At 45.8% G+C, this 24,194-nt stretch overlaps 2 protein-coding genes across 2 annotated transcripts; both read left to right on the top strand.

Moving 5' to 3' along the window:
• The first annotated feature begins 220 nt into the window (after positions 1-220).
• Positions 221-8,462, top strand: si:ch73-105b23.6 (mucin-4). The gene is made up of 18 exons (XM_027002570.2): positions 221-256; positions 1,263-1,863; positions 1,959-2,108; positions 2,764-2,978; positions 3,199-3,274; positions 3,489-3,776; positions 3,892-4,128; positions 4,266-4,418; positions 4,547-4,725; positions 5,042-5,234; positions 5,553-5,672; positions 5,765-5,884; positions 6,035-6,055; positions 6,294-6,361; positions 6,669-6,855; positions 7,134-7,259; positions 7,434-7,602; positions 8,066-8,462. Exons 1-18 carry the CDS (start codon positions 221-223, stop codon positions 8,256-8,258), a joined length of 3,132 nt encoding a protein of 1,043 aa, XP_026858371.2. The 3' UTR covers positions 8,259-8,462.
• A 4,458-nt stretch (positions 8,463-12,920) lies between these two features.
• On the top strand, positions 12,921-17,821 carry calm2a (calmodulin 2a (phosphorylase kinase, delta)). The gene is made up of 6 exons (XM_027002557.2): positions 12,921-13,004; positions 13,776-13,806; positions 16,012-16,155; positions 16,292-16,398; positions 16,498-16,633; positions 16,803-17,821. Exons 1-6 carry the CDS (start codon positions 13,002-13,004, stop codon positions 16,829-16,831), a joined length of 450 nt encoding a protein of 149 aa, XP_026858358.1. The 5' UTR covers positions 12,921-13,001; the 3' UTR covers positions 16,832-17,821.
• Positions 17,822-24,194: the final 6,373 nt, after the last annotated feature.

Raw genomic sequence — 24,194 nt, 5'->3', positions numbered from 1 at the left:
GTCATTTTTGTCTTTTTAAATGCAGCAGTAAATTAGTTTATTTTGTTCTGGCCTAAAACTATTTTATGTTTCTCAGGAATATTTTCAGCAGAACCTCTCAGATGCCTACTCTCAGATAATCTTCAACCGCACAGCGGCTGATGTAAGTCGCTTTGAGGCACAGAGAGGGAATCCTGCATACAGCCCCATCTGGATTCTGAAAATCACCTGGGACCACGTGATGCCTGTCTCCTACCAAAAGATCAACTTATCAGAGGTAAGCAGGTGTTTACACTTCACTGAGAGTGTGCATTACCCTAACACGTAACAGACAGGTTCATCTCTCACATTTTAATGTCGACAGTAAACCAAAGCCCTTTAACTAAACAAAACAGTAAAGGAGAACCATGCAAGGAAAGGACTAGTCCATTAAACCCTAGTCCACTAGTCCATTAAAGTCCAGAAATATATCAGTTTAAGATGGTGTTGATGTGTGTTCTGTCATTGGTTTTCTGTGGAAACCTAATAAGGAGTAGAAAGCTTGTGAATCTTACAGTCTGCCTGCAGGTATTTTTACTGTACTGGGTGTAACCGAATTCTGTGGGTCTGGATGCGTTTCAACACGCTATTGCTTTCCCATGCAGAGAAACATGGGAAGTACAATATCTCTGGCTGACGGTAAAGGAACCGATCACCTTTAGCACTCATCGTCACAAGGCATGCTGGAGCAGCACGATGACATAACATTTTTGATGTCTTGTCAAAATGCTTCAGTAGTTCAGATGCTCTACTGCGGGGGAAAGCGGTGTCGTGTGAGAACGCATCACTTCAGTCAATCAGTAAAACGATTTCAAAGTGTTCTGTTCTTTATCAGGTATCAACATGAAATAAAGTTAATAACCCAAGAATAAAGCATCTCTACCCTTGGAATATATTAGACTTTCTCAATTATGTACTTAGGGAGACTATAGCACATCTGTTTTTAATTCTAAAACCGTCTGACAAAAATCTATAATACATAAATCACCCAACACTTTTTTTAAATAACTCCAATTTAAATTTGGAGTATTCCTTTTTAAATCATTCTACAAGACAGTAAGTCAATTTCTGACATTAAAAGCTTGCCAGCTTTTTTGTGTTCACCTTATTATAGACAGTATGTCATAACTTTTCCCACACTCCCACGATGGATATATTGTATGTAATGCAGTAGGTAGGGTGTGTCGGTGCAATTCTACCTAATGAAAAGATTTTGACCATTTTATTTCAATTTTGCTTTGTAGACAAACACATTTCAGTGCATCCTGACCACAGACGGAGCCCGCTCGTACTCCCTGCACCGCTACCGTGACATGAACTGGGGCCCAGGGCAGAGAGTTTACCACAACGCTCTGATAGGCTACACCAATGGCATCAATAGCTTTGTTAATGAGGTCCCCACACCGCACGACAACCTGTTTGGCCCACGTGGGCGTTACCGGCCACAGACCACTATAGGTAATACAGGCGAGCTGGGGCTGCTGGTGTATGACCTGACCGGAGCCACGGTGGCCAGCTCTAACTCTCAGAGACAGTGCCAGTCGTGGGCCCTGAAAGAGCCCGACCCCAGCGAGTGGGCACTGGGCCTGGCACCATGCCAGTGCACCCGTGGCCAGGCCCTGGAAGACCCTGGTTTCGGCCCCGAGACCCTGCCGGTGGAGAGCACCGCACGTGTGAAGGAGCTGAGGGACCTCCGCTGGGGTGGAGGCGCAGGGCAAGTCTTTCAGTCTATCCTGTTCAACAAGCAAAGGGCAGGGAAACGATGCGTGTACCACCCACAGGGCCCCCTGCTGGCCGGATACAGCGAACGCTACTTCTCCGACGACAAGATGCAAGATCACATTGGTAACCCAGCCATTTTTGTTTATGGATATAGACATACATCAGTAACAGCTTTGTGTGTTGGCAGTGGTGTAATTCTAGTGTTTGTCTCTCCTCAGATAAGGATCTCATGCCCTTCCAATGGTGCTGTATACAGTCCCCCCTCTGCCATCTCTACCTGGCTAAGAGGCCCCTGGATCGATGTCAGGGATACGGCTGGGGCAACCCAGACCCCAGCATACCGGGGAACAGGGGAGCACCTGGCCTCGGTAAGGTCTATGACCCTCTTTAGATTAAACGCAGACACTTTACTATGAGATGGCCTCTTGCTCACACAACAGATTTTAGCTGTGTTTTGAAAACTGAATCATGAACAAATTATCACCCAATTTAATATTACAAATCATTGTGCTTTTCAGTCTTTTTTTCCAGCTGTGCTATTAACGCATGCTTGGTTGAGTGTTGCAGGTACAGATGTGTCTCTGCAAGTCATCGCTTCCCCTTGCAGTCGTACACGTGAACGACTGTCTGCATGTCTGCAAGGCAGTCAATGGGAACGTTATCATTCCTCTTTCATTTTCGTTTGGCAGGCCTTTTTGGCTTTCTTGCAAGCTTCACACACCCTGCCCACTGTAGCACGCGCGGTAAACCTGCATGGGAAAGTGCAGTTCCTTGCAGGTAAACCTGTGCTCTAGGATGTCTGTAGATAATTGTGAGTGAGTCGACTGTCACCCGTCAAGTTGGGACAACACAATGCCTTTTTTTTCTCTCTTTTCCTCCCCACACTGCACACACCCTCGTGCACGTGTTTGACTGCAAGGGAAAGCAATTTTGTATTATAAACATGTTGCAAACCTGTCGCAACAAAACGCATCCTATAACTTTCCACGGAACACTTGCCCATGCCCTCTTCGCGCCCGACAGGACTGGCGTACGGAAGCCTCCATTTTATTACGTTGGATGGCCGTAACTACACCTTCAAGGCCGTGGGAGTGTTTGTAATTGTGCGCCTGTCCTCCAGTGCGGGCTCCAATGTCTTCACCCTGCAGGGGGAGACTACAGCGCTGGTGACCAACAACCAAACCAGACGAGTTCCTGCACTGGTGCGCCTCGCCGCGCACCACCAGGCCTTCGGCAAGGTTCGCGCCTTATTTTGGGATGAACGTTATTGGCTCTGTGTGTAAATGGCTGACAGGGGCACACGCTGTCTCCTTACGTCTCACAAAAAAAAAACGGAACAAGCCTTAATAACTTCTTTTTCCAACTGGGTATTGAGAATTTTATTCAAAATAAGCCTAAATGATCTACGGTAAATGTCTTCCCCTGATAACTGAAGGTTTTGAATTTGTTTTACTACAGGTAGAATGGCAACGTTCTTTCACTGACGAGAGCCTTACCATGCTAATCAATGATGTGGCAATATCTGTCTCAGCGAGTAAGGACAGAACCGTGCAGTATTGCAGACTACACCTTGTCAGACACACAGCCAGCTCTCAGATATTATTTGAGTTACATGGCTTTTACATGTTTTCCCATCTCAAACTTGGAGGATGTTTTGCAGCTTGTAGCTTGTTCTAGAGCGACCAGTGATACGGGTGTTGCATTTATTTCCCTCTGCTGCCCTCTTCTGCCCTCTGCTCTCCAAACAGATGCAGTATATCCCGTCCAGCAAGGCTTTGCAGTGCGCTGCCCCTCCGTGCAGCGCTGCACTGCGGTTTACGACGGCGGTCTGAGCGTGGACGTGTGGAGGGGGGACGCGGGGCGGCTGAGCGCTCTGGTCGTGGTGCCTCAGGTCTTCTACAACCGCACCGTAGGTTTGCTGGGCCTCTGGAGCTCCAACGCTAGCGACGACTTCCTCCTCTCCAACGGGCTCCCGCTGTCTTCCCCCGGCAACATCCTTCCCTCTGAGGACAAGGTGCTGCTCTTCGGACAGTCATGTGAGTGTGTCGCGGGGCGCGAGTACTAGGGAGAGTGTGCCCGTAATAGAAACAGCTCGCGGGTTGCCGAGGCGGCCGCGTTCACCCGCCGCCACTGTGCCGTCCTGTCCCGCAGGGGCCGTTCCCGTTCCGGAGAACCTCCTGTCCCCCCCTCATCTGCTGACGCCCTTCCAGCCCGTGAGCGCCGACGAGCTGCTGGCGCCCCTGAGCCCCACCATGCTGGCCAGCCTTCTGCAAGCCTGTGAGGGCAGCATGCAGTGTGCGCAGGACGCCCTGGCGTCAGACAGCTTGGGCCTGGGCCAGCAGACGCTGCAAGACCAGCAGAGGCTCCGAAACCTCGCCGTCACCTTCGGTGAGAGCGCCCCCCCACTGGCCCATTATTATGTCAAGTAAGGTTGATGTGTCAAGCCTCTTACTTGCACCATGTAATTATCAAAGGTAAATCTGTCCTGCCTCAGTCAAATCCTGAATCCTGTATATTTGAACCAGGTAACATGCCACCCATGGTGAGTGGGCCCTTGGTGATCCGCTGTAAGGTGAACACCACGGTCAGGGTGCAGTTTGCAGTGCAGGACGTGAACCGAGACGCTTTCACCTTTTCCCTGCTCTTCCCGCGACCACCGCAGGCGTCCATAGGCAGTGGTAACGTCCCTGCAAAGGCATTGCTGTTATTAAGCATTCATTGTTAAAAGATGTCCGATGCAGCGTATTATGGGTATTTACCGTATGACAGTGGCGCATCACGCATGGGCGTTTTCGTCTTTCTGCAGGCGACGGGGTTCTCGTGTGGACCCCACTCAACATCCAGCCTGTGCCACTGACCGTGCAGGTGAGCGACTACACATCCAGCTCTTATCTCACCCCCGTGGTGCAGATCTGCAACTGTCTGAACGGAGGAACCTGCCAATTCCAGAGCGTGGCTGAGAACAAACTGCAGGGCAAGTTCCAGGTACTCGGGCCCCTTCCAGACTGGACAAGCTATATTCTCATCTTACTGCTCAGTCGCTGAGTTAGAAATGCTGCTCTGGATTATTGTTGTGCTCGATTTAAGAAAGATTATACATTCCAGTGGCACAACTATCAAATTCTTCATTGTATGCAAGATCCAGTTAAGCTCTTCTGACATTCAAACTTAGGTTCCACATCCTAAACTTAACGGAGAATAATTTTATAGCCATATAATTGTGCAGTGATGCAGCTTAGCATTTCTCTCTTTATCAGTTATGGTGAAGTTTCACCATGTACCTTAACTCTACTCTTTCTAGGTTGTTGGGTGTTTGTGCACACCTGGTTTTGGCGGCAAGTACTGTGAAAGTAGAACAGATGCGTGTAAAGGCACGCCCTGCTTCCCTCAAGTGGACTGCTTCAGCCAGAGAGAAGCAGACAGCTTCAGCTGTGGACCCTGCCCTCACCCCACTGTCTCCATGAACAGACAGGGTTACAAGTGCTTTCAGAATGGTACGCGTCGATCTGTTGGTCAGCAGTTCATTCTGTTCACCATGGCTCAGGGCCAATACATCTTACAGTCCTTTCAGAAGCCTGCTAAATGTATAGTAAAGGCCATTCGCCTTAATTATTTATTATTCATACACACTCATAGCATTGAGGCCCAACATGTGAGTTTTCATCTACCTCAAATGCGTCTAGAAAATTGGTCACTTCTCCTCCACTACTCCACTACTGTGGGTAAAGTGGTCTCCCCCCTGTCTGCGATGTGCCACTCTTGCCTGCTGGATAAAGCAGTATGTGGTGATACGTCTTATCTGTTCCCCGCAGATTTCTGTCTCCCTCCCATCCCCTTCCCGTGCCACCCCATGGCGAACTGTTCCAGCACTGGCTACAACTACACGTGCGCTTGTAAGCCCGGATTCGCCGGCGATGGACAAAACTGCACAGGTAGCTCCGGTCCCCTCACACTCTTTAACTTCCGGCCTTGGCCGTCGCCTGGACCGTAGTCGGCGAACCTGCGCGCTCTCTGCCGCACACAGATATAGACGAGTGTCAGGACCCTGCTACCTGCCCCAATGCCAAGTTCGAGTGTGTGAACACGCCTGGTTCAGTACACTGCACCTGCCTCTACCAGACCAGCATGCAGTCTGATGGCTGTGGTGAGATTCCTTTTTTCTTCTAGACTTGTTTTAGCATGACCGTCTTTTATAAATAAACATAGATTCCTTCTCTGTTATTCCTCTCATCGTTATTTTTTTATTTTATTCGGTATTGGTTGGACATTTAAGTTTACTGTTTTACCTTTTTAGGTGTTTCTGCAAATCCTGCAGGTAAGATGCCATTGTGAAATGCCGCAAACACTGCTGGATATTGTTATGTTGTGATGTTGTTATGATATTGTAATACTGTGTGGAGATATTGTTATATATAGATATTGATATTGTTATGTTGTAATATTTTTGTGATAGTGTGGCGATATTGTTATGTTGTGACATTGTTATGATTTTTTTTTATATTGTGGGGAGATAGTATGTTGCGTTGAGCATTTAGTTTACTTGGTGTTTGCAGGTTGGAACATTTTTAACGTATCGATGACCTGGAGCAACCAAGCGTCTGAAGCTCACCGACTGAAACAGGTGAGGGCCAAGGGGAAGCACACTGTCAAACTAGGGCCCTGCTCTGAGTCCCTGCCCTGCCAAAATATGACTCAGTTGGTCATGTTCTCGGGGACTGACAGAAAGAAACGTCCCTCTCTCCACTCAGTGCTAGCTGACATAGCATAACATACACATCACCTTGACCGTCCCTCATTAGAGATGCCATAGATGACACACCAACTACACCAACAGGTCCAGGAAACCTACAGGATTAAAACGGTGTTTGAGAAAAACACTGCGTCTCATTCTTCCAGCAACCGCGTCTGAAATTATATGTGCCCCACAGCTGCAGCAGATCCTTTCCCAGGGTTTCCAGAACAAGTTCTACAATGCCAGCATTACAGTGCCAGGCTCAGGGACCGGGAACAGCGAGTACAGCATTAACGTGTCCAGTGACACGCCTCACTGGTACGTCATGGACTACCTGAGCCGGGTGAGACGCTACTACTCCGTCTCTTCAGCCTACGTGGGAGGTGAGGGACCAGAAGCAAGTGAATGTTGAGTGCAGACAGATTTATAGCCACTGCCCAAATTCGCTTTCTCAAAGCACAATAACAGATTAATTAAGACTGTCATTCAGTTATGGTTTAGTTTGTAAAATTAAATATGTGTGTAATTGTGTTCAATAAACTTGATCTTGGAAGGCCTGTAAAATCAATTAGCCCTCCTCATTTTCTGCCATTTTCATGTTCGATTGTCTTTTTGATCGTCTCTTCGTTATTCTTTGTCCTTGCGTATGCTCTCTTCTCAGACCTGGATGAGTGTAGCACAAGTCATAGCATGTGTGCAAAACCAGCTGTGTGTTTCAACACTTACGGAGGCTACAGGTGTGTGTGTAACAGCACTGACGTCAAGGACACGCAGTCCTGCGTTTTCGGTAAGTGCATCGTTGAAAGCATCGTTTTGAACAGTGTAATCGCAAACCAAGTTATTCATTGAGTGAAGGTATTTACAAAAGTGCAGAACATAGTTGTCTGCTGTGCTTGCATGTCGTATTATAAACACAAAGTGGAGCGCCAGCCAGCGTCGTAACAGTGCTCCTGTGCCTCAGACAGGGATGGTTTCAGCAACGCTAGCGCAGTAGTCGGAAAGTCCCTGGACAAGCCAATGAGCCTGATCCTGGCCTTGGTCCTGGGCATGGGCCTCCCCCTGCTGCTGCTGCTGCTGCTGGCCGCCCTGGCCTGCATCTGCTGCTGCCACAAGAAAAAAGTCAGCGGAGAGTGAGTGCTGTAGAGCGTGCCAGGCACGGTTAATCCTACATCAAGGTGTGCTCAGCAGTGGGCATACTTGTAAAAATGCATATATATATATATATATATATATATATATATATATATATATATATATATATATATATATATATATATATATATTGTATATATATTGTATAAGGGTAGGGCGTGTCCTCTTTGATAACATTTTTAGCCTTTAGTTCGCCACTGCTGACTTCACAGAGAATTACTTTAATCAATAGCTAATGAGTAAATCGATTGTTTCGATCTCATAAGATCATAATATTTTGCTGATATGGCGTAGAGAGGCAATTAGCCACACCTCATGCACTAGGATCTAGAAATACATGAGACAATGTACTTGCCTCCCAGGAATTTAACACACTCTCTCTCTCGCTCTCTCTCTCTCTCTCTCTCGCTCTCTGTCGCTCGTCTTTTATTCTGTGTTAAGAATTCCCCACTTGCTGCCAGCCTATGTTCAAGACCACGTCACCTCCCACTACAACTACAACGACCCTGCCCTGCACTACAATAGCCACTTCAGTCCGCGTATCCTTGACAACTTCACATACAATCGTCCCCGTGCACATCCACTCTGCCAAATGGCTCCTGCAGCCCGTGTCGTGCACTGTAACTGTAAATAAAGGGAGGGCTAAAAGGTCAAGATGTACAAAGGCTATAAATGGCTAATAACATATAGCACAACATTACACTTTTGAGAAGACTGTCCTTACATTTACAGCATTAAGAGACATCAAATGCATCATGTCACGCAAAGCATAAGAAACTCAATTTTTATCAATTTTATGAACCCCAAATTATGATTTTCTAAGACTCAATGCTGTTTAATAAAGTAAAATAACTGCTTTTGCTTTTGTTTTTTGTTCTGTCCCCTTGTAGAGGGCAACTATTTTTTCTTTCTTTTTTTGTATAAATTATCTAATTACATAACAAGGTTTAAATATCTTTAGTGCTGTTAAAATTAGACTTATGCATTATTATTACCTTTGCTTCTGTTGATTATTTAATTCCTTATTAAAAATATAGTTTACATAATTATTTTATCACTAAATCTTGAGGATAATGAGTCAAAGGCGCTGGTTAGACAAAGGTGCTATCCCCATATTTCAACACTGTGTGGCAGTATACAATAGTTTCTGTGCTAGGTAGCAGCCACTCACAAGAGGCAAGTGTTTTAGTCTGGGCAGACACCTGCACCTCTGCAGCTCTTGGTCTGCCTATGCAGCATGGACGCAGTGTGTGTGTGTGTGTGTTTGTGTGTGTGTTCGGGTGTATGCATTCGTGTGTTTGGTGGTCCCTGCAAGATGAGATCATCAAAGTGCTTTGCAGTCCTGCACTGCAGAGAGAGTCCCACACAGGGAGTGCGGGTCAAGGGCAGGACACTGCATGTACATGCACACACTGCCTCCATGTCCCTCCACACACACACACACACACACACACACACACACACACACACACACACACACACAGTCACATTCTCACTCTGACTCTCGCCTTTCACTACTTCACACTGCCTGTTTCTAAGTGCCTGCACTAAATGAGGCCTTACCTGTTCCTTGCATTCTTCCTGGCTGCCCTTTGATTTCTTGGCTCACCCAGCAAACCTCCTTTGTTCAATGGCATACTATCCACTCTCCTTTGTTGTCTTCCCAAAGTGCGTAGTCCCTCTATAACCTCTTATTCATCTTATATCTCTGACGTTCAACTGCAAGAAACTCTACCCCCTTCCCCCGCCGCCCTCTGCAGCTTACATTAATGACCACTATTACATCAGGCAGCCTACATACAAGTCAGGGAATGATATAACTCCACATCAATAACATGGGAACTGTAACAGTGCCGAGAGGCGTCGTGCTCATGAGCCTCCGGCTGGATTTTGCCCACTGTTGGGACTTATCACACAGCCATAAACCTATAAAGCTCTAAGTGAAGTCTTTCATGATGTGGAAGCCTTATCGCCTCTTTACAACGCCTGTGGAAATCCTGGCCTTTGCTTTTTGATGCTGTGTCTGCAGTTATGTTACTGACACGTGAGAACAGTACAGCTCTGAGCACGGAAAAAACAGCTGAACAGAAGTGAGAGGTTGAGAATATGTATACAACTATATCTTGCTGGAATATGCAGGTGACTTCCATGTAGGTGGATGGAGAATGCCACGCAAGGGCCACTATGCCGTCACGACTCCAGATCCACACGCACTTGAGATTAGTGACATGAGCCCCGGGCATTGTTAGACCTCATACATTAGAGATAGTGGATTGGCTGATCGCTCGGGCTAGCATCTGGGCCTAAGGTGCTGGCCTTGGCCTCACTGACTTGAAGCCTGACCAACTGTGAAGACAGAAGGCCGCTGGAGGATCCCTCGTCACGCGAGCATGGCCAGGAGCAGCGGCTCCGAGAGCCATCCCCCCTTGTGCGAAGATGACGTGGCAGGAGGTCGCGTGCGCGGTGCCCGACCCCATCCGGCTCCTGGGCCTGCCTCGACTTGACCGCCCTTCCCCGTCCCCTCTGCCTTCTGGAATGTTGCGCTGCTGGTTAAAGGTTCGTCCCCCCCCCCCCCCCCCCCAATCCACGGGGCCACAGCCACGCTGGCTCTCCGGGAGAGCTGAGCCCAGCGGAGAGAGTGGAGAAATGGGCTTGGAGAGCCAAGGAGGGTGAGTCATTTCAGGAGCAGGACGCATTTAGAACAGCACAGACCCGAATGATGGGCCGGCTCGCCTTCACACTGAAGCCCACATACAGTAGGTTTGCTCCTCGTGGACCATCAGTGACTATTCTAGAACAGGAGCAACATACAGGAGACCTAAATGTATATGCTGAAGACACAGTAACACTTGATATATAAACCTGAAGGAAAGTTTGTATTCTCCATTCCCATAAAAGCTCTTCATGTGACTCTTCAAATCTTGTAGTCAGCCTATGAGTCCATGAGAGATGCTTGCAGAGTATTTGGCTGAAACCTAGTTGCTCTACATCAAATGGGCTGCATTCAGATTTTAAAACCCCTGATAAATCATTTTATTAGAAACCTTCAACCTATGAACAAATGTAGTGTAAAAAAGTATCTAGGGTTCCAAGAAATTCAAAGGGCAAAGCCAATCTCTATTCCAATCGACACTAGCTGGCAAACATTAAAGAAAAGCTGTTACCATTCTCACTGAATAATATAATCCCATTTAAAGTAATCCCGGGTATTGAGTTCACATCTGAACATTTCAGCACTACGATAACACACGACTTTTAACAGCAAACTGTCTCTTCCAACCCAAGCTTGAGCATCAAAGCAGTCAGAATCTGGCGATTGTCATACTTCTTACCAATGTATCCAGGGTCCTGTATGAGTCTTCTTGTCCTTGTATTGCATAATCTCCACAGTGGGTTGCATTCCTAGTTCACAAAAACAGATTTGAGTAAATGGACCTCACTGTGTGGAAGGTTAGGCAGCAGCAAGAGCAAGGCGTTCACCAAAGCTGTCTGATCGAATCTAACCAGCTGTCTTAGCCATTGGAGCAGGATGGATGTGTGATGGTGGAAGGGTGTGGGGTGTTGATGATCTACTTTCTATTTGGGTGTGAATGTGACTCTGCATGAACATGACTCAAAGTTTCTATATGTCAGCTAAATGTGGTACATACATTCAAAAGAACATAATAATAATAATACACTGTATTTATATAGCGCTTTTCAAGGACCCAAAGACGCTTACAATAGTCAGTACCAAAAAAAAGACACGGATACATAGGGATGAAACACCGTGTGAGTGCTGCGATTACATGACTATCCGAATAAAGTCTATGGCAAACAACTTCTCATTTTAGCTTTTTTAGATTTTAGATCTGGATATATTAAAGTAATTGCAGATGAACAAAATATTCAATTCACAAGAAAGGACCGTGTAACTTAGTTGTGTTTGTTTGTACATATGTATGGGGGTCATTTTACTTAATTAGGACCCCAGGAGCAGGAGTCGGGCACACTGCTACATTCAGTCTTAAGGCGAACTCAGTGCTGACCCCGACAACACCTGCACAGTCTTTAATCTTTCGCCTGTGACTTCTCTGGACTCCGTCTAGAGACAGGTGGCCACTGGAATTGAGGGAGAATGTTGGGCAGCCAAGCATAGAGAAACGGACCATCAGATCCTACCTTCACCTCAGTCAACACAGTGAGGCCATAGCGAGGCCACGGTAAGCCCGCATTCCTGCTGCTGCCTGTTCCCTGACCACATCTGGCACGATGACACACGTGTACGCTCACGTCAAGGGCCCCTCCGAACCCAGCGAAATCAAGTGCTGGCTGGTATTTCCTCTGAGCCCCACAGTTCAGTATGCTTTGGAAGTTCTGATTCACCCACGGTCTTTTAAGTTGCTGTACTTTTAAAGACTTAATCTAGTTTTTTTGTTGCCGTTTGCTGTCTCCCCAGCCCCCGGCCCAACCCTGCATGTAGAGGAAAGCAGAGCCCTGCCAGCCCGCATTACTAAATCAACCTGATAAAGAAATTAAATGGATTGTACTGTAGAACTAATGCTCAGCTCTTTTTTACAGTGTAGGGTAAAGCTAGATATTTTTTTCAGAATATCCTAAAGGGCTACTCTGGATACACTGTGCTTTGGATATGCTTAGATAGTTCCTTTTAATGTGTGTAGTATTAAATACTGCACAAATAATGTGGGTTTTTAAAATTTATTTATTATTTGTAGGAATTATAATAATGTTTATTTGTTAAAAGTTATTTCTCTTTGACTAGTTTTTCCACAAATGTTTTAGAGCCCATAAGGAACAGAAGGAACTTCACACTATACTGATTATTCAAATGAATGGCGTCCTGTCCATAAATATGATGCTGAGAATTGCCACCCCATCTCCATGTGAAATCTATGTAGCCCCTCGCTAAGTTCATGTAGCCTATAAGACTAACTAGGAATGCAGCTCAGCGCAAGTCTAAGCGAGTGACGCATTGCAGGTACAAACACACCAATCACAAGCCACCTCTTCTTACTACAGCGGCCTGTGCGGCGCTGGACGAATTACAGACTAGCAGAATGTATCTTTCCGCCCTAAGGTAGTTCCGGCGCGAAACACGCATTTGTACTTATTTTTTTGCAGCTTTTAATTGCTTTTTATTAAGCGAATCTGAGTGGGGCTTCTAAACAACCTTATCGTACCATCGAATGCCAAAATTGCGAGCCTTTTTGGGAGTCCATTGTCATCCAGAAGGAAGCGTGTTGGCGGACGAACAGAAAACGGGGAGGAGTTTCCAACCTACCATTAAAGGCGCGTCAAGCCGTCTTTTATTGCATCCTGTTTGTTTGCCAGCTGCGAAGTGGTGTACTTGTGGAGCTACATTTGCTAAAACGACGCGATGGTAAGTTACCGTCTCTGTTTATAATGTTGTTATGATTTAATTTCATTTAAGACGAGGTATAAACTCTCCCTAAGATGTGATATTGTTGCCCAGGATCGGGAAGCAAAATGCGTCCGTCTGCGGAACATCGGTTTAGAATGGGTAGCGACATGTTGCGCCTAATCCGGTAAAACTGCTGTCCTGATTCATCAGTGGCAATGTTGTGTGGCAGGTCATTTTATGTCTGGTTATATTGTCTAGGACGCCCGTCACTATTTTTATTTAATTTCACTCGTTAGCATAGAGAAATCTGTTCTTTCTCCATCCCCTGGGTAGTCGATAGAAATATGTTCAACTGTATGCAGTGTTACAATGTTGTTACAGTGTAACGGCTTGCAAAATGGATTCCGTAATTGTTATATAATATTTATATATTATAGTTCTCCACTGAACTTGAGCATCAACTGTGTGACGCATTTTCTGAGTAGGTGGACTACATGCGCTCTTTTGACGGCTATGTATCGGCGGAATTGTCAGGCGTTATAGTCATTTGGGTTTAGATTCTATGATGAAGTATTCCTTGTGCGTTAAGAGACCACCGAGACCCTCTGACTGGTGAAGCGGGACTGCGCCACTGGCTGCAGTAGGATGCGATGTTTTGCACGTCTCTTTTGCAGACCGCCGGCTTAGAGCCCACGGGGGAAAAGAATGGGTGCATCATGTCTAGGTGAAGGCGGGTGACCCTGTTGAATGGTTTTACATGTCTTTTGTTCTTCCTTTCATTCTTGGCAGGCTGACCAGCTGACAGAGGAGCAGATTGCCGGTAAGCTTTTACCGTCCCGACCGTTGGCACGTGGCTGGTGGTGTGGATTCCCGTGGTTTTCCACCTACTCCACCCCCCCTACCCCCACCCTCTCCGTTGGATTTATATTTTTGCCTTTTATGGCATGCCTTAAACCGTGCTGGGAATGTCGAAGCCGAATGAATGGACGGGCTGTGGTGGCGCTTTGCGCTAATAACAACGAGCTTTTAGATGCAGGGAGACGAGTCGCTGGCGGTATTTTGCATTTTACTGCGCATGGTTTAGTTTTTAAATTGAGCACACACTGGGATGTCGGAGGGAGCTGATAACCAGGCTGAGCAACTAGGGTGTGTCCGCTGTTGAACCGCACGTCTGGCCACCAACTGAAATGACTTCTCTTATTTGTTTAGCCACTTAGATTAACAAATGGATACCTTCGATTGGTGATCCTAGACCCATATCTCTGTGATTTCTAAGCAGTGGAATATAACCTAAAGGTTTTTTTCTTTTTCTTTTTCTGAATTTGTCTGCACTGGACAGTTTAGTTAAAGTAGTTTTGTGTTGATGTCAATTTTATAAAATTACATTGGTTTATTTGTTGTTGCTTGTCTTTTTTTTGCCATTTGTGCAAGACCATAATTCTTTAGAATTTTCATAGTTATTAATAGTATAGGTCTTTATTGTATTAGCAATTCCAGTTGGATGGAGTGTGATGCAACACAAATATGGATAAAGGGTGTTCCAATGAAGTGAAGGATGGTTCAGTTCCTTATCTAGTCAAAACTGTAACTAGAATGCTCAGTTGTCCTAAATGGAGCACTGGCCCTGCCCTCCAGGCCTAAAATGTGCAGATTGTCAGATTCCAGCCCATAATCTGGGTGCTATGGTCTTGAAGTTTTAAAAAAATCCTCTTTTCAGGACCATTATCACTAATGGTGATTGGTGTTTGGTCACAGTGGAAAATCTGAACCCAGATTGCTATCATTTAGGTCACAGTGGTCTGTCTCCATGGCAATGGTGAAGTCACAGTGTCTGCTGGGACTTAGGCACATGAGTTGTATGTGCGTGTGTCCATGGAGAGATTGTGTGTTCACAGCGGTGTTTCCATGTTTCTCTGTGAGATTATGGTGGGAAGAGATGCAACTAGCTGTGAGGTCACAAATCAAGATCTTGTCAGTTCAGTGGAAATTTAGCTTTGGATCTGGTGCATTCTAGGTCTCGGTAGCTTGTCTCCATAGGAACAGGGTGAGGTCACACTGATCTCCATAGAAACGGTCTCTGTGGGTTGATGTTCTAGTGCATGGCAAAGTAATTCTTCAGTTGTGAGTTCTTTTGAGGACAGTGTGATGTAACAGTAGCAGGTTTATGTAAGGACCTGTCACAGTGGAGTTATATTCCAGCACTTTGGATTTTTGTCTAGATTGCCTTCTCTTGGCTATGGAAGCCACTGCTGTTTCTGTTTTTGCCAGAAAGAAACACCTACCATATAATTAAAAAAAATGTTCTGCATTAGTTACGTGAGTGACTCAGCTATAATTACTAACCATGCACAACACAAACTCATGTTCACGTTACAGAGAAGCAGGGTTCAAAGGGCCTTGGTCATCTGACCTCGTAGTGTAAAGTGCTTAATAACAAAGGACTGCCATCTTGTTGGACAGCTTGTTCGATAGGCGTGAGTAACGAATGCTGGAACCAGAGCACGGGGTACAGTTGCCATGGCGCCGACAAGCTGCCTCATGCCCTAGCTCAATGTGGCTCGGCCCGTCACATTGCAGACATACCAGGCCTTTGGTCCTCCTCACTGTGTGCGCATGGGTGCTGACTGCCCACTTTCCAAATGATCTCTTAGATTAATGCACATGAATTATAAACTTGGGCACTGGTTGGGATGTTGGTGCATTCGAACTGCGGCAGCTGGCTGCACAGGGACATAGATGGGACCTGATTAGGCAGCAAGTGTTTTGGCATGCTCCCACAGCAGTGAAGGACTCTGAAGTGGAATTTATTTATCCCCCCTCTCCTTTTATGGTTACTCGTCCATGCAAGCAGGTGTAACGTAGATGTGGAATTTTCTTTCTGTAAAAGGGACCTGCAGATGTGTTTTGTTTTTTTTTGTTTTTTTGTTTTTCATCTGTTAGGCATTTTCTATGGTTTTTTTTTTATGCCTTTTGTTTCAGTGGCATGTTTTTTCTTTGCCACTCCAATCCCCGCCCCCCCCTGCAGAATTCAAAGAGGCATTCTCACTCTTTGACAAAGATGGAGATGGCACTATCACAACCAAAGAGTTGGGCACGGTCATGCGCTCTCTGGGCCAGAACCCAACGGAAGCTGAGCTTCAGGACATGATCAATGAAGTGGATGCTGATGGTAACATAATGAGACCCACACACACACATACGCACGCGCACACACACACACACACACACGTGCAATTGGTGGTTTATACCGAGAACACTTTGATCTGATGTCCCCTGCCACCCCACCCCCAACCCCTGCAACACAGGGAATGGGACGATAGACTTTCCTGAGTTCCTGACAATGATGGCGAGGAAGATGAAGGACACAGACAGCGAGGAAGAGATCAGAGAAGCATTCCGTGTCTTTGACAAGGTACTGCGTCGCTTCGGCAGCAGAGCCGCTAACAGCAGTATTCACTTACACCAGTGCAGTCCTCCTAAACCCCAGCCGCTCCCTCCCCACCCGTCCTAGGATGGGAACGGCTACATCAGCGCCGCTGAGCTCCGTCACGTGATGACGAATCTGGGAGAGAAGCTGACCGACGAGGAGGTCGACGAGATGATCAGAGAAGCAGACATTGACGGAGATGGTCAAGTGAACTACGAAGGTGAGTCTCGCTTCACACCCATGTCACTTCATGGACAGGGTCTTGAGGTTTCTGTAACACAATTGGGATTAAGGAGTAATTGCTGGCCGGTTGTCACACACCTGTGTCGTCCCATTTGTGTGTGTGTTTTCCACAGAGTCGAGTCTAATGGCATTCTTTGTCTCCACAGAGTTTGTACAGATGATGACGGCGAAGTGAAAGCCTTGTACAGATCCTCTTTCTTCTATAAAAAATTTGCCTTTTTTTCTGTTTAATTTATCTGTAAACCGTTAAGTTCTCCCTCCCCCCCGGCTGTCCAAAGGAACTGCATGTAAACTGCATAGGATCTAACTCCATGTCTCTTTCTTTTGCTGTCATCGTGTTTTTGGAGTGACGGTGCGGTTACACGATCAGGTGCTTGTTGCGGCAAAAAGGAGGCGGTGACGTGCAAAAACAAAACAAAAACAAAAAACCCCAACAAAAAAACCTGCACGTCACGCCTGTCTGTCCCTCACCCGATGCGTAGCAAGAACGGAGACCTGCCAGCCGTCTTGTCACTTGGCAACAACGTTGGCAGGGCAACAATGTAGAGGAGTAACTCTGCATGGACTATGGACAAAGTATATAATATATATGAAATTTATCAGCATTGCACTACTACAAAAAAAAAAAAAAGAAAAATAAATAAAAAAAAGACACGGGTGTATCTTCTAGATACTCATACATAAACTTTTTGTATCTGCTGTTCTGTACCAGAGAACTTGTTTGAATCTTATGATGCTTTTTAATGTTTTATTCACTTTCATTTTCTTTAGTTTTTTCCTTCCTTTTTTTAAACAGCTTAATGGCATTGTCATGCCTCAAATAATCCATTCCAAGTTGTATATTTTTGTTTTCCAATAAAATTTACAACCCAGATTTGAAAAGGTTTCCTTGTTTTGTAAAGCATCCTTAAGGCCCAGATGAGTCGAAACTATACTGACCGTTCTGTATCCCTCCGCTGATTGGATCACTTCAGTCAACTCGCCAGTTACATCAACCAGAATGTTTACAATTATTGTAGTAGAAATGGTTCATTTGTAAATCATCATAACAATGTATCTGAGTCAACTGGTCAAATTACTATGTGTAATCACAGGATAGGATGGGAGTTAAGGCCTCCTTGTCAAAGCAAAATAAACATTCATTAAAGTACTCTTGAATGAAAAACTCTGGTACACGTCATCTTTTGTATTTCATTCCATTTGTTTGACAACTAACGCGAACCTGTGGTTTACAAGGACAAACATTTCAGTGGGATTTTCAAAGGGGGCGGGGGGATAGGATTTACAAAGCTTGGTTGGTTTAGAGAAGGCCATTTTACTGAGAAGATATATATACAGTTTAGGGTAATTTCCTATGTTAATAAAGTAACTCGCCCATTTAATTAAAACCACCAAGGAACAGAACTTGGCTACATTTGTAGCAGACGTGGCACAAAACATGCATGTCATAAACTCTTCAGGGAGATGCTGATGGTTGTGAAATGGACAAATAAATTTGAAATGAAAGAAATAAAAACAACTAAGACAAAAACTTCCAGAACCTCTACAGCTACAGAGGACTCCACAGAAGCTCTGATATGGCCACACGTAACTGGAATGAGTGAACTTACACAGCGTGCACAATGTCATTAGACCTTACGTGTTCATGTTCACTGGTACATGAGACAGGTCTGACGATGAATAAACATAAGGCCTAACTGTAGCTACTTGTAAGCATTATGTTCCAGGTAGCCTAGCAACAGAACAGAACATTATGCCCCAACAGCTCCCATAGAGATCGTAGCAGACTGGAGATGATGCAATGAACAGAGGACAACCCTTCACCAAATTAATTGACACGTTGTGATTACTGCACCATATCACGCATTGCTACATGGGCACGGAAGCAGGTTTGAAGGAGCTCATGGGAGATTATTATTAGCCTGTGCAAATTAATTGGGTATGATAAAAAAAATAAATTAAAATAATGTCACATTTCCTTTTAGGTATCTTAAAAAATTTGCCCATTCTTAAAAGTGTCATCATTTTAAAGCAATAAACTACATGCATCCAGAACTTTTGTCTTGTTTGAAAGTACACTTTCTCTGTTACTGGCATAGTTTTGGTTCTGAAAATTAGTTCTCTTTACTGACTGGTTAAGTCAAAAACAATCCAGAGTTTCACATTACACATTACAAAGGATAATATGACCACTGGTAAAAGACGCTGGCCATAAAGCATTAACGGATACACAAATTCAGTGGACTGATTAATAGGTAAACACCAAAGCCCATTATTTGCCCGTACCTAAGCAACCACCGTCAGCCTACGGGCTATGGGAGGGTGCCTCCTTCTCGACATCAGATAGCCTTTGGTGTGAGAGCTGACAGAGACATGAACCGAGTGACAGTGCGAGGAATGTTTACCAACAGTCATCTAAGAGAGGAGGGTGGTTTCTCATGGCCGGGAAAGAGCCCTAACGTCACTCGGAAGGCTGTTTCTGCATCGTTACATTATAAGGGAAAGCTGAAAGACTTGGGTCTACCACCAATGTGGTTTTGAAATAAATAAATAAATAATAAAACCATACCATGTGTTTTTTCAAGACCTTGAGAAATAAGAACTGACGGACAGAAGTGGCTGGTTGAAAGAGCCTGATGATTGCTTTCTTTTGAAAGTTTTTCCACTGAGAGAAACAGCCAGTTGGATTGAAGTAGTTAATGACATGGTAAGGGCTAATACTATTAGATATTCCAAACCAGAAAGGCTATTTTCCTCTAACCATCTATTACCACTGTCAGCGTTAAATAACCAAGAGCTGTACATACATATAATAATCATTTCTGTCAGGCTACAAGGCTACTTTTCTTTTTTCCAGAACACACCAATCCCTGTCACCTACAGCTCGTGAAATTTCACAGAGGAGGCCAGCCTCAACACTGAGCAGACGACCACTGGCTTCGAGGGCACGGGCTGCTTTGCTCGTGTGTGGAACGGAGCCATGCTCCCGCCAGGGGCTTGTCATTTCACTGATTCTACCCAATCATCTCCTCAGCAAGAATGTCCCACAAACCAGACCACCGCGTCCTGGGGATATGGGATAAGGTGGGTCAGCACGAATGTGTGTGCACTCATGTTGGGAGTGCTACCTGCATGTCCTGTCAGCACTGGCCTCTGTGGAATCTGTGCTGTGGCAAGGCAGGGTTCTACAAACTATTGTTCACTTCCAAACGAATGGGTCAGAAAAATAAACGTCAACGAATGACACAGTCCTGTGCCCAAGCTATTATGTTGTGACCAAGATGCCTTTTCCCATACTACCTTGCAAGTAAGCATTCACTCTTAATTAAATACACCCCCAGGTGTGGTTTGTCATCGTGCAACACACACTGTAACACGTAAAATGGCCGTTTTCCCCTTCCGTCCGAAACCGCTTTCAACTCCCAGCTCCTGGTTTCTCTGCACTGTATCCCCCTGCCGTGACTAGTCTCTCTCTCTTCCCTCCCCTCTCCCCTGGCAGCCACGCGATGTCCCGCTCCGGCCACGCAGAGGCTCAGCTTCCTTCCCGCAAATATCCGCTTTCTGTGAGAAACAAAAAGCTCTCTGCATCGGACCGTCGACATATATTTGGGATTTCCTTTTGTATTTGTCCATTTTCCTGGATGTTGGGCATGGGCATGCGTTATGTTGCTCGGCTGGCAGTGAACTCTGAGGCAGCAGCTCCGCTGTGGAGCGAGTCCATGCCGGGTGGATCCATGAGCGTGTTTGGCATCTGTCTTCCCACGACAGAACCGCAGGCGGCTAAAACCCTCTTTGGGTTGCATTAGGCCGAGTGTGAGGGCTTTGACTGGTTGGAATGCAGCATCTTTTGTAAGACACTTGAGACATGTTGAGAAGCAAAAGTTGCATAAATTTGATTTAAAACTTCACCAGAATGATATACTTCCACAAATGTCTTGTGATGATCAGACGTGGCTAGATCCCTGTTCTTTAAATAAAACCACTCACATGTTTATCATCCTATTGATTGACACAACCTCAAATTTATTCTTCAAATTTTCTGCTAATCCTAAAGGTTTTTTGCCACTCACATATATATTATGTATATCACAAATGGAATTTTGTATCATTGTACTCAACAAATAATTGAATGTGTATAATATTTTTATCCCATTTGCTTGATTTGGTTCTCTTTGTCTGTGTTTAGGACTTGTGAGACAATCTGATGAAGTTTTAGGTCAAATTTATGCAGAAATAAACTTTCAAGCACCGCTGTATATCTGTGGTCATTTTCTTCATTTTGAGAGCCAAGTTGAAAAATAGTCTATGTTGTGACTGAAGTGGTTAAATAATAATATTGGCTATTCATAATAAACCAGAATATTATTTTATTCCTCAATTAACAGAAAATCATCAGTCACTGTTTGCTGAGCATAGAGACAGAACAGCACAACAAATTGCAACAACAAATTTCTTTCACCATCACCTTTCCATGAAACACCTGATAATAAAACTTTTATTTTCATATTGAAATTTCATGTTGAAGACAAAAATATGTTTAGAGTTACATATTTTCTAGAGTTAATGTTACTAAGCAACACAAGCCAGGCATGTGTTTTTTGTAAACGCAAGTAAATTGTTCCGCAACAATAGGCTTTGATTCACCGTTGAACATTGAACTCTTTATCAGTCTTGATCAGCTTTGCCCATATTTGGCCTGAAAGCTGAATTGGAAAGGCAAATGTGAAAAGGCTTCTTCAGCCCTGCGAGTCTAGCTGAGATTCTCACGCCACATAACACACTGCAAGCTTCCTGTGCCGATACTCTCCCAAATGGAATTATCTGAACAGAGCTTTCCCAGGCTGCGACGCCCGCCGTAACAAGATTATGGTCTGGAGCTCAGTGGCAGCACGCATGGCCGCGAGGGGACCTCACACGGAGCGCCGTCCAGAGCACCGTCTGGAGGGCGTCTCGTTATCTGCAGGCGGTGCCAACTGTTTCCCGTGTTGCCCTGTGAAATACACCTGCATTAACACCTCAGCCAGGCTTCGCTCCCTCCCGGCACGGCACGGCAGATCGTGTTGAAGCCGCCTGCGGAGTCGAGTGGCACCGCACGGTAGCAGGCGGCTCCTCTGGAGCCTAGCAACGTGGCCGAGGCCCGTGGGCGCGGGCTGCTATGCTTGTTTTCAGGAAGGAAACAGACGTATCCTGAGCAACTTCTAATGTGATTGCTATGTTTGCACTTGGACGCGGTCTATGGGACGCTCTGGGCTATTGTTCCAGCATTGTGGTTTAAGCCATTTTTCTGTGTTTTTTTTATTTTGATTGATGGATTTAGAAAAAGGGACCTCCTCCAGACTTGAAAGCCCATCTGGCTAATGGCATACCCTCCTGTTTCAGGTCTACAGTGCCTCGCCTCTGCAGCGTGTGCTCCGTGAGTTACAGTGCTCCGTCATCAGAAACTGATCTAAAATCTGCACTTGAGAACATTTCACAGCATCTTCACAAGTGGGCATAAACATGAAAACTGACCCAAGAACACCGGGTACTAGTGTCAGGATCATAACTCCCACACAATCTCACGTCGAGCTAGAATCTCAGATACTCTACCCTCACACCCCGAGATTCATTTCTGACAGGACTGCAGCAAGCGCTTGTATACACACGCCTCTAAAACGAGTTTCGTCTATTTATTTTTACATGACCTGGGTTTTGTTTTCTCCTAAGTTCACCTTTCCTTTGTCCTGACAGTAGGCTCCTCCAAGCCCTCACGGCTGACGGCCCCTGGGCTCACCACCAAGGCCAACCGGGGCCCGAGCCATGCCCCCTCTTCCATAATGTATTTTAATGCTGCACGCTCACCTGTCAGTCAAACCTCCACACCATATCCTCTCCCTATCCATCTCACCGAGTGCTTAACAACATCCCTTGGCATTCAAAGAAACTGCTGTACACGTTGATTTCACATTAACATTAAAAAGCCAGATGACCTTAGATTTTAACATGTTCGTTTTCTCACACATATTGCATTACACACATGAGCGAACGAAAGTGATCCCTGTTAAGCGGATTGCCACGCTCGCTGGACTCATTGGATCGGAGTGTTTCAGAAGCATTTTTCTTCTCGTCCTTTGCTGTGGTGTGTGGCGCATAGCTTGCAAATGGCAACAACACTAGCTCATTATTGACCTGTTCCACCCTCCGTGCTCTGTGCCCTACCACTGGGCCCTTCTATCTCAGCTATGCCACGAACTGAATGTAGGCCGGCCATCCACATAATACACGGGCTTTTGTGATGACTCTTGCGCTCACATAACTCATTCAGTTGGAACAAAGAGGTCAGTGTGGCACAGTGAAACAGCTGTCCCTAGTACTCCTCATCGCACACCAAGACCAAACAAAGCCCGAGCAGTAAATGAGTGCGAGAGCTTCCGAAACATTCCACCGGCACGTGGCGTACACTGGGAGCCTGCCCGGCGTCCTCTGGTGACTATGTGCAACCCTGGGTAACTCTTCAAATATAGGACCTCTGATTTATCCCCAGGAGAACAGAGAGTTCAACACATCCGTGTGTGATATTTTTATTTGTTCTGTTGTTGTTGGCCTATTAACCATGGCTTTTTGCATCTGCCTCTCTGGGGAAAAGAGAATGGAAATCACTCTTCAAGAGGAATTGCATTTTTCACGCTCCATAAGCCTGATAATGAAACGAAATATCTTCACACGCAGTCGAGTGTCATACACACCTGTGTGAGACAAACGAATCGACGGCGCAACGCTAAAGCGCCCATTCATTTTGATCCTGCTTTCTCCTAAAAACAGAATCGTCCACAGCGAAACCCTGGCGCGTGGCCGGGGACATCCTGAGGGCCTTCGTGGGAGCTCGCGCGTCGCCCCGGCCAGGGTCAGGCACGGAGCGCACGCGTTAGCCGAACAAAAGTGGCGTGTGGTCTCAGATCATTTGACTCTGTCCATCGACAGGTGTGTCAGTATTGCAGCAGCGCGACGTTAAATGGCTCATGCAACTTTGACGAGGCCGTTGGTCTGGCGGAGCTCGTTTGAGAGCGGTCCCATTGTTTGTGCGGTGAAATACGAAGAGGGTGACTTGGAGAGTGATGAGCTGCATGCCCCTGTCCCGATGAAGCGGACGTTCCAGATAAGTGATCCCGTATTAAGGCAGGGTTACGGTGCCACGGATCTTAAGAATCGCTATCGCAGTCTCAAACGCCGAGATATGCGACCATTAACCAGCTAATGATGAAGCTAATGGGATTTAATTAGGGAATAATTTAGATGATAGGATATGCGGTGTCAGATGACAATGGTTTCCTGTGACGGAAAAAGATGAAGGAATAACTTGAGCCAAGATTAGCACATCTGGCCAGCTTTCCTGGCAGAGCGCAGTGCTAGTCTCTTGTGATCAAAACAAAAGCACATCAATCAGGCTGTGAAGCTGCGTGGTGTCAGAGCTGTAATCCAGCCTAGACACCCAACCAGCCTCTCACAGCGGCGCCAAGAACCAGGGGCCACCCTGCGGTATAGGGGTAACCAGAGGAGCC

Source organism: Electrophorus electricus, chromosome 11 (genome assembly GCF_013358815.1).
Source record: "Electrophorus electricus isolate fEleEle1 chromosome 11, fEleEle1.pri, whole genome shotgun sequence".
In the NCBI taxonomy this organism is placed as follows: Eukaryota; Metazoa; Chordata; class Actinopteri; order Gymnotiformes; family Gymnotidae; genus Electrophorus; species Electrophorus electricus.
This window is presented reverse-complemented; position numbering and strand designations above follow the sequence as displayed.

Excerpts from the sequence above, each read along its gene's own strand:
- si:ch73-105b23.6 (XM_027002570.2), top strand. The coding sequence starts at position 221 with ATGCCTGTCTCCTACCAAAAGATCAACTTATCAGAG. Across the intron at positions 5,673-5,764 it reads CGATGGACAAAACTGCACAG|ATATAGACGAGTGTCAGGAC; the intron begins GTAGCTCCGGTC and ends TGCCGCACACAG. Across the intron at positions 6,856-7,133 it reads CTCTTCAGCCTACGTGGGAG|ACCTGGATGAGTGTAGCACA; the intron begins GTGAGGGACCAG and ends CTCTCTTCTCAG.
- calm2a (XM_027002557.2), top strand. Across the intron at positions 13,807-16,011 it reads GACAGAGGAGCAGATTGCCG|AATTCAAAGAGGCATTCTCA; the intron begins GTAAGCTTTTAC and ends CCCCCCCTGCAG. Across the intron at positions 16,156-16,291 it reads CAATGAAGTGGATGCTGATG|GGAATGGGACGATAGACTTT; the intron begins GTAACATAATGA and ends CCTGCAACACAG.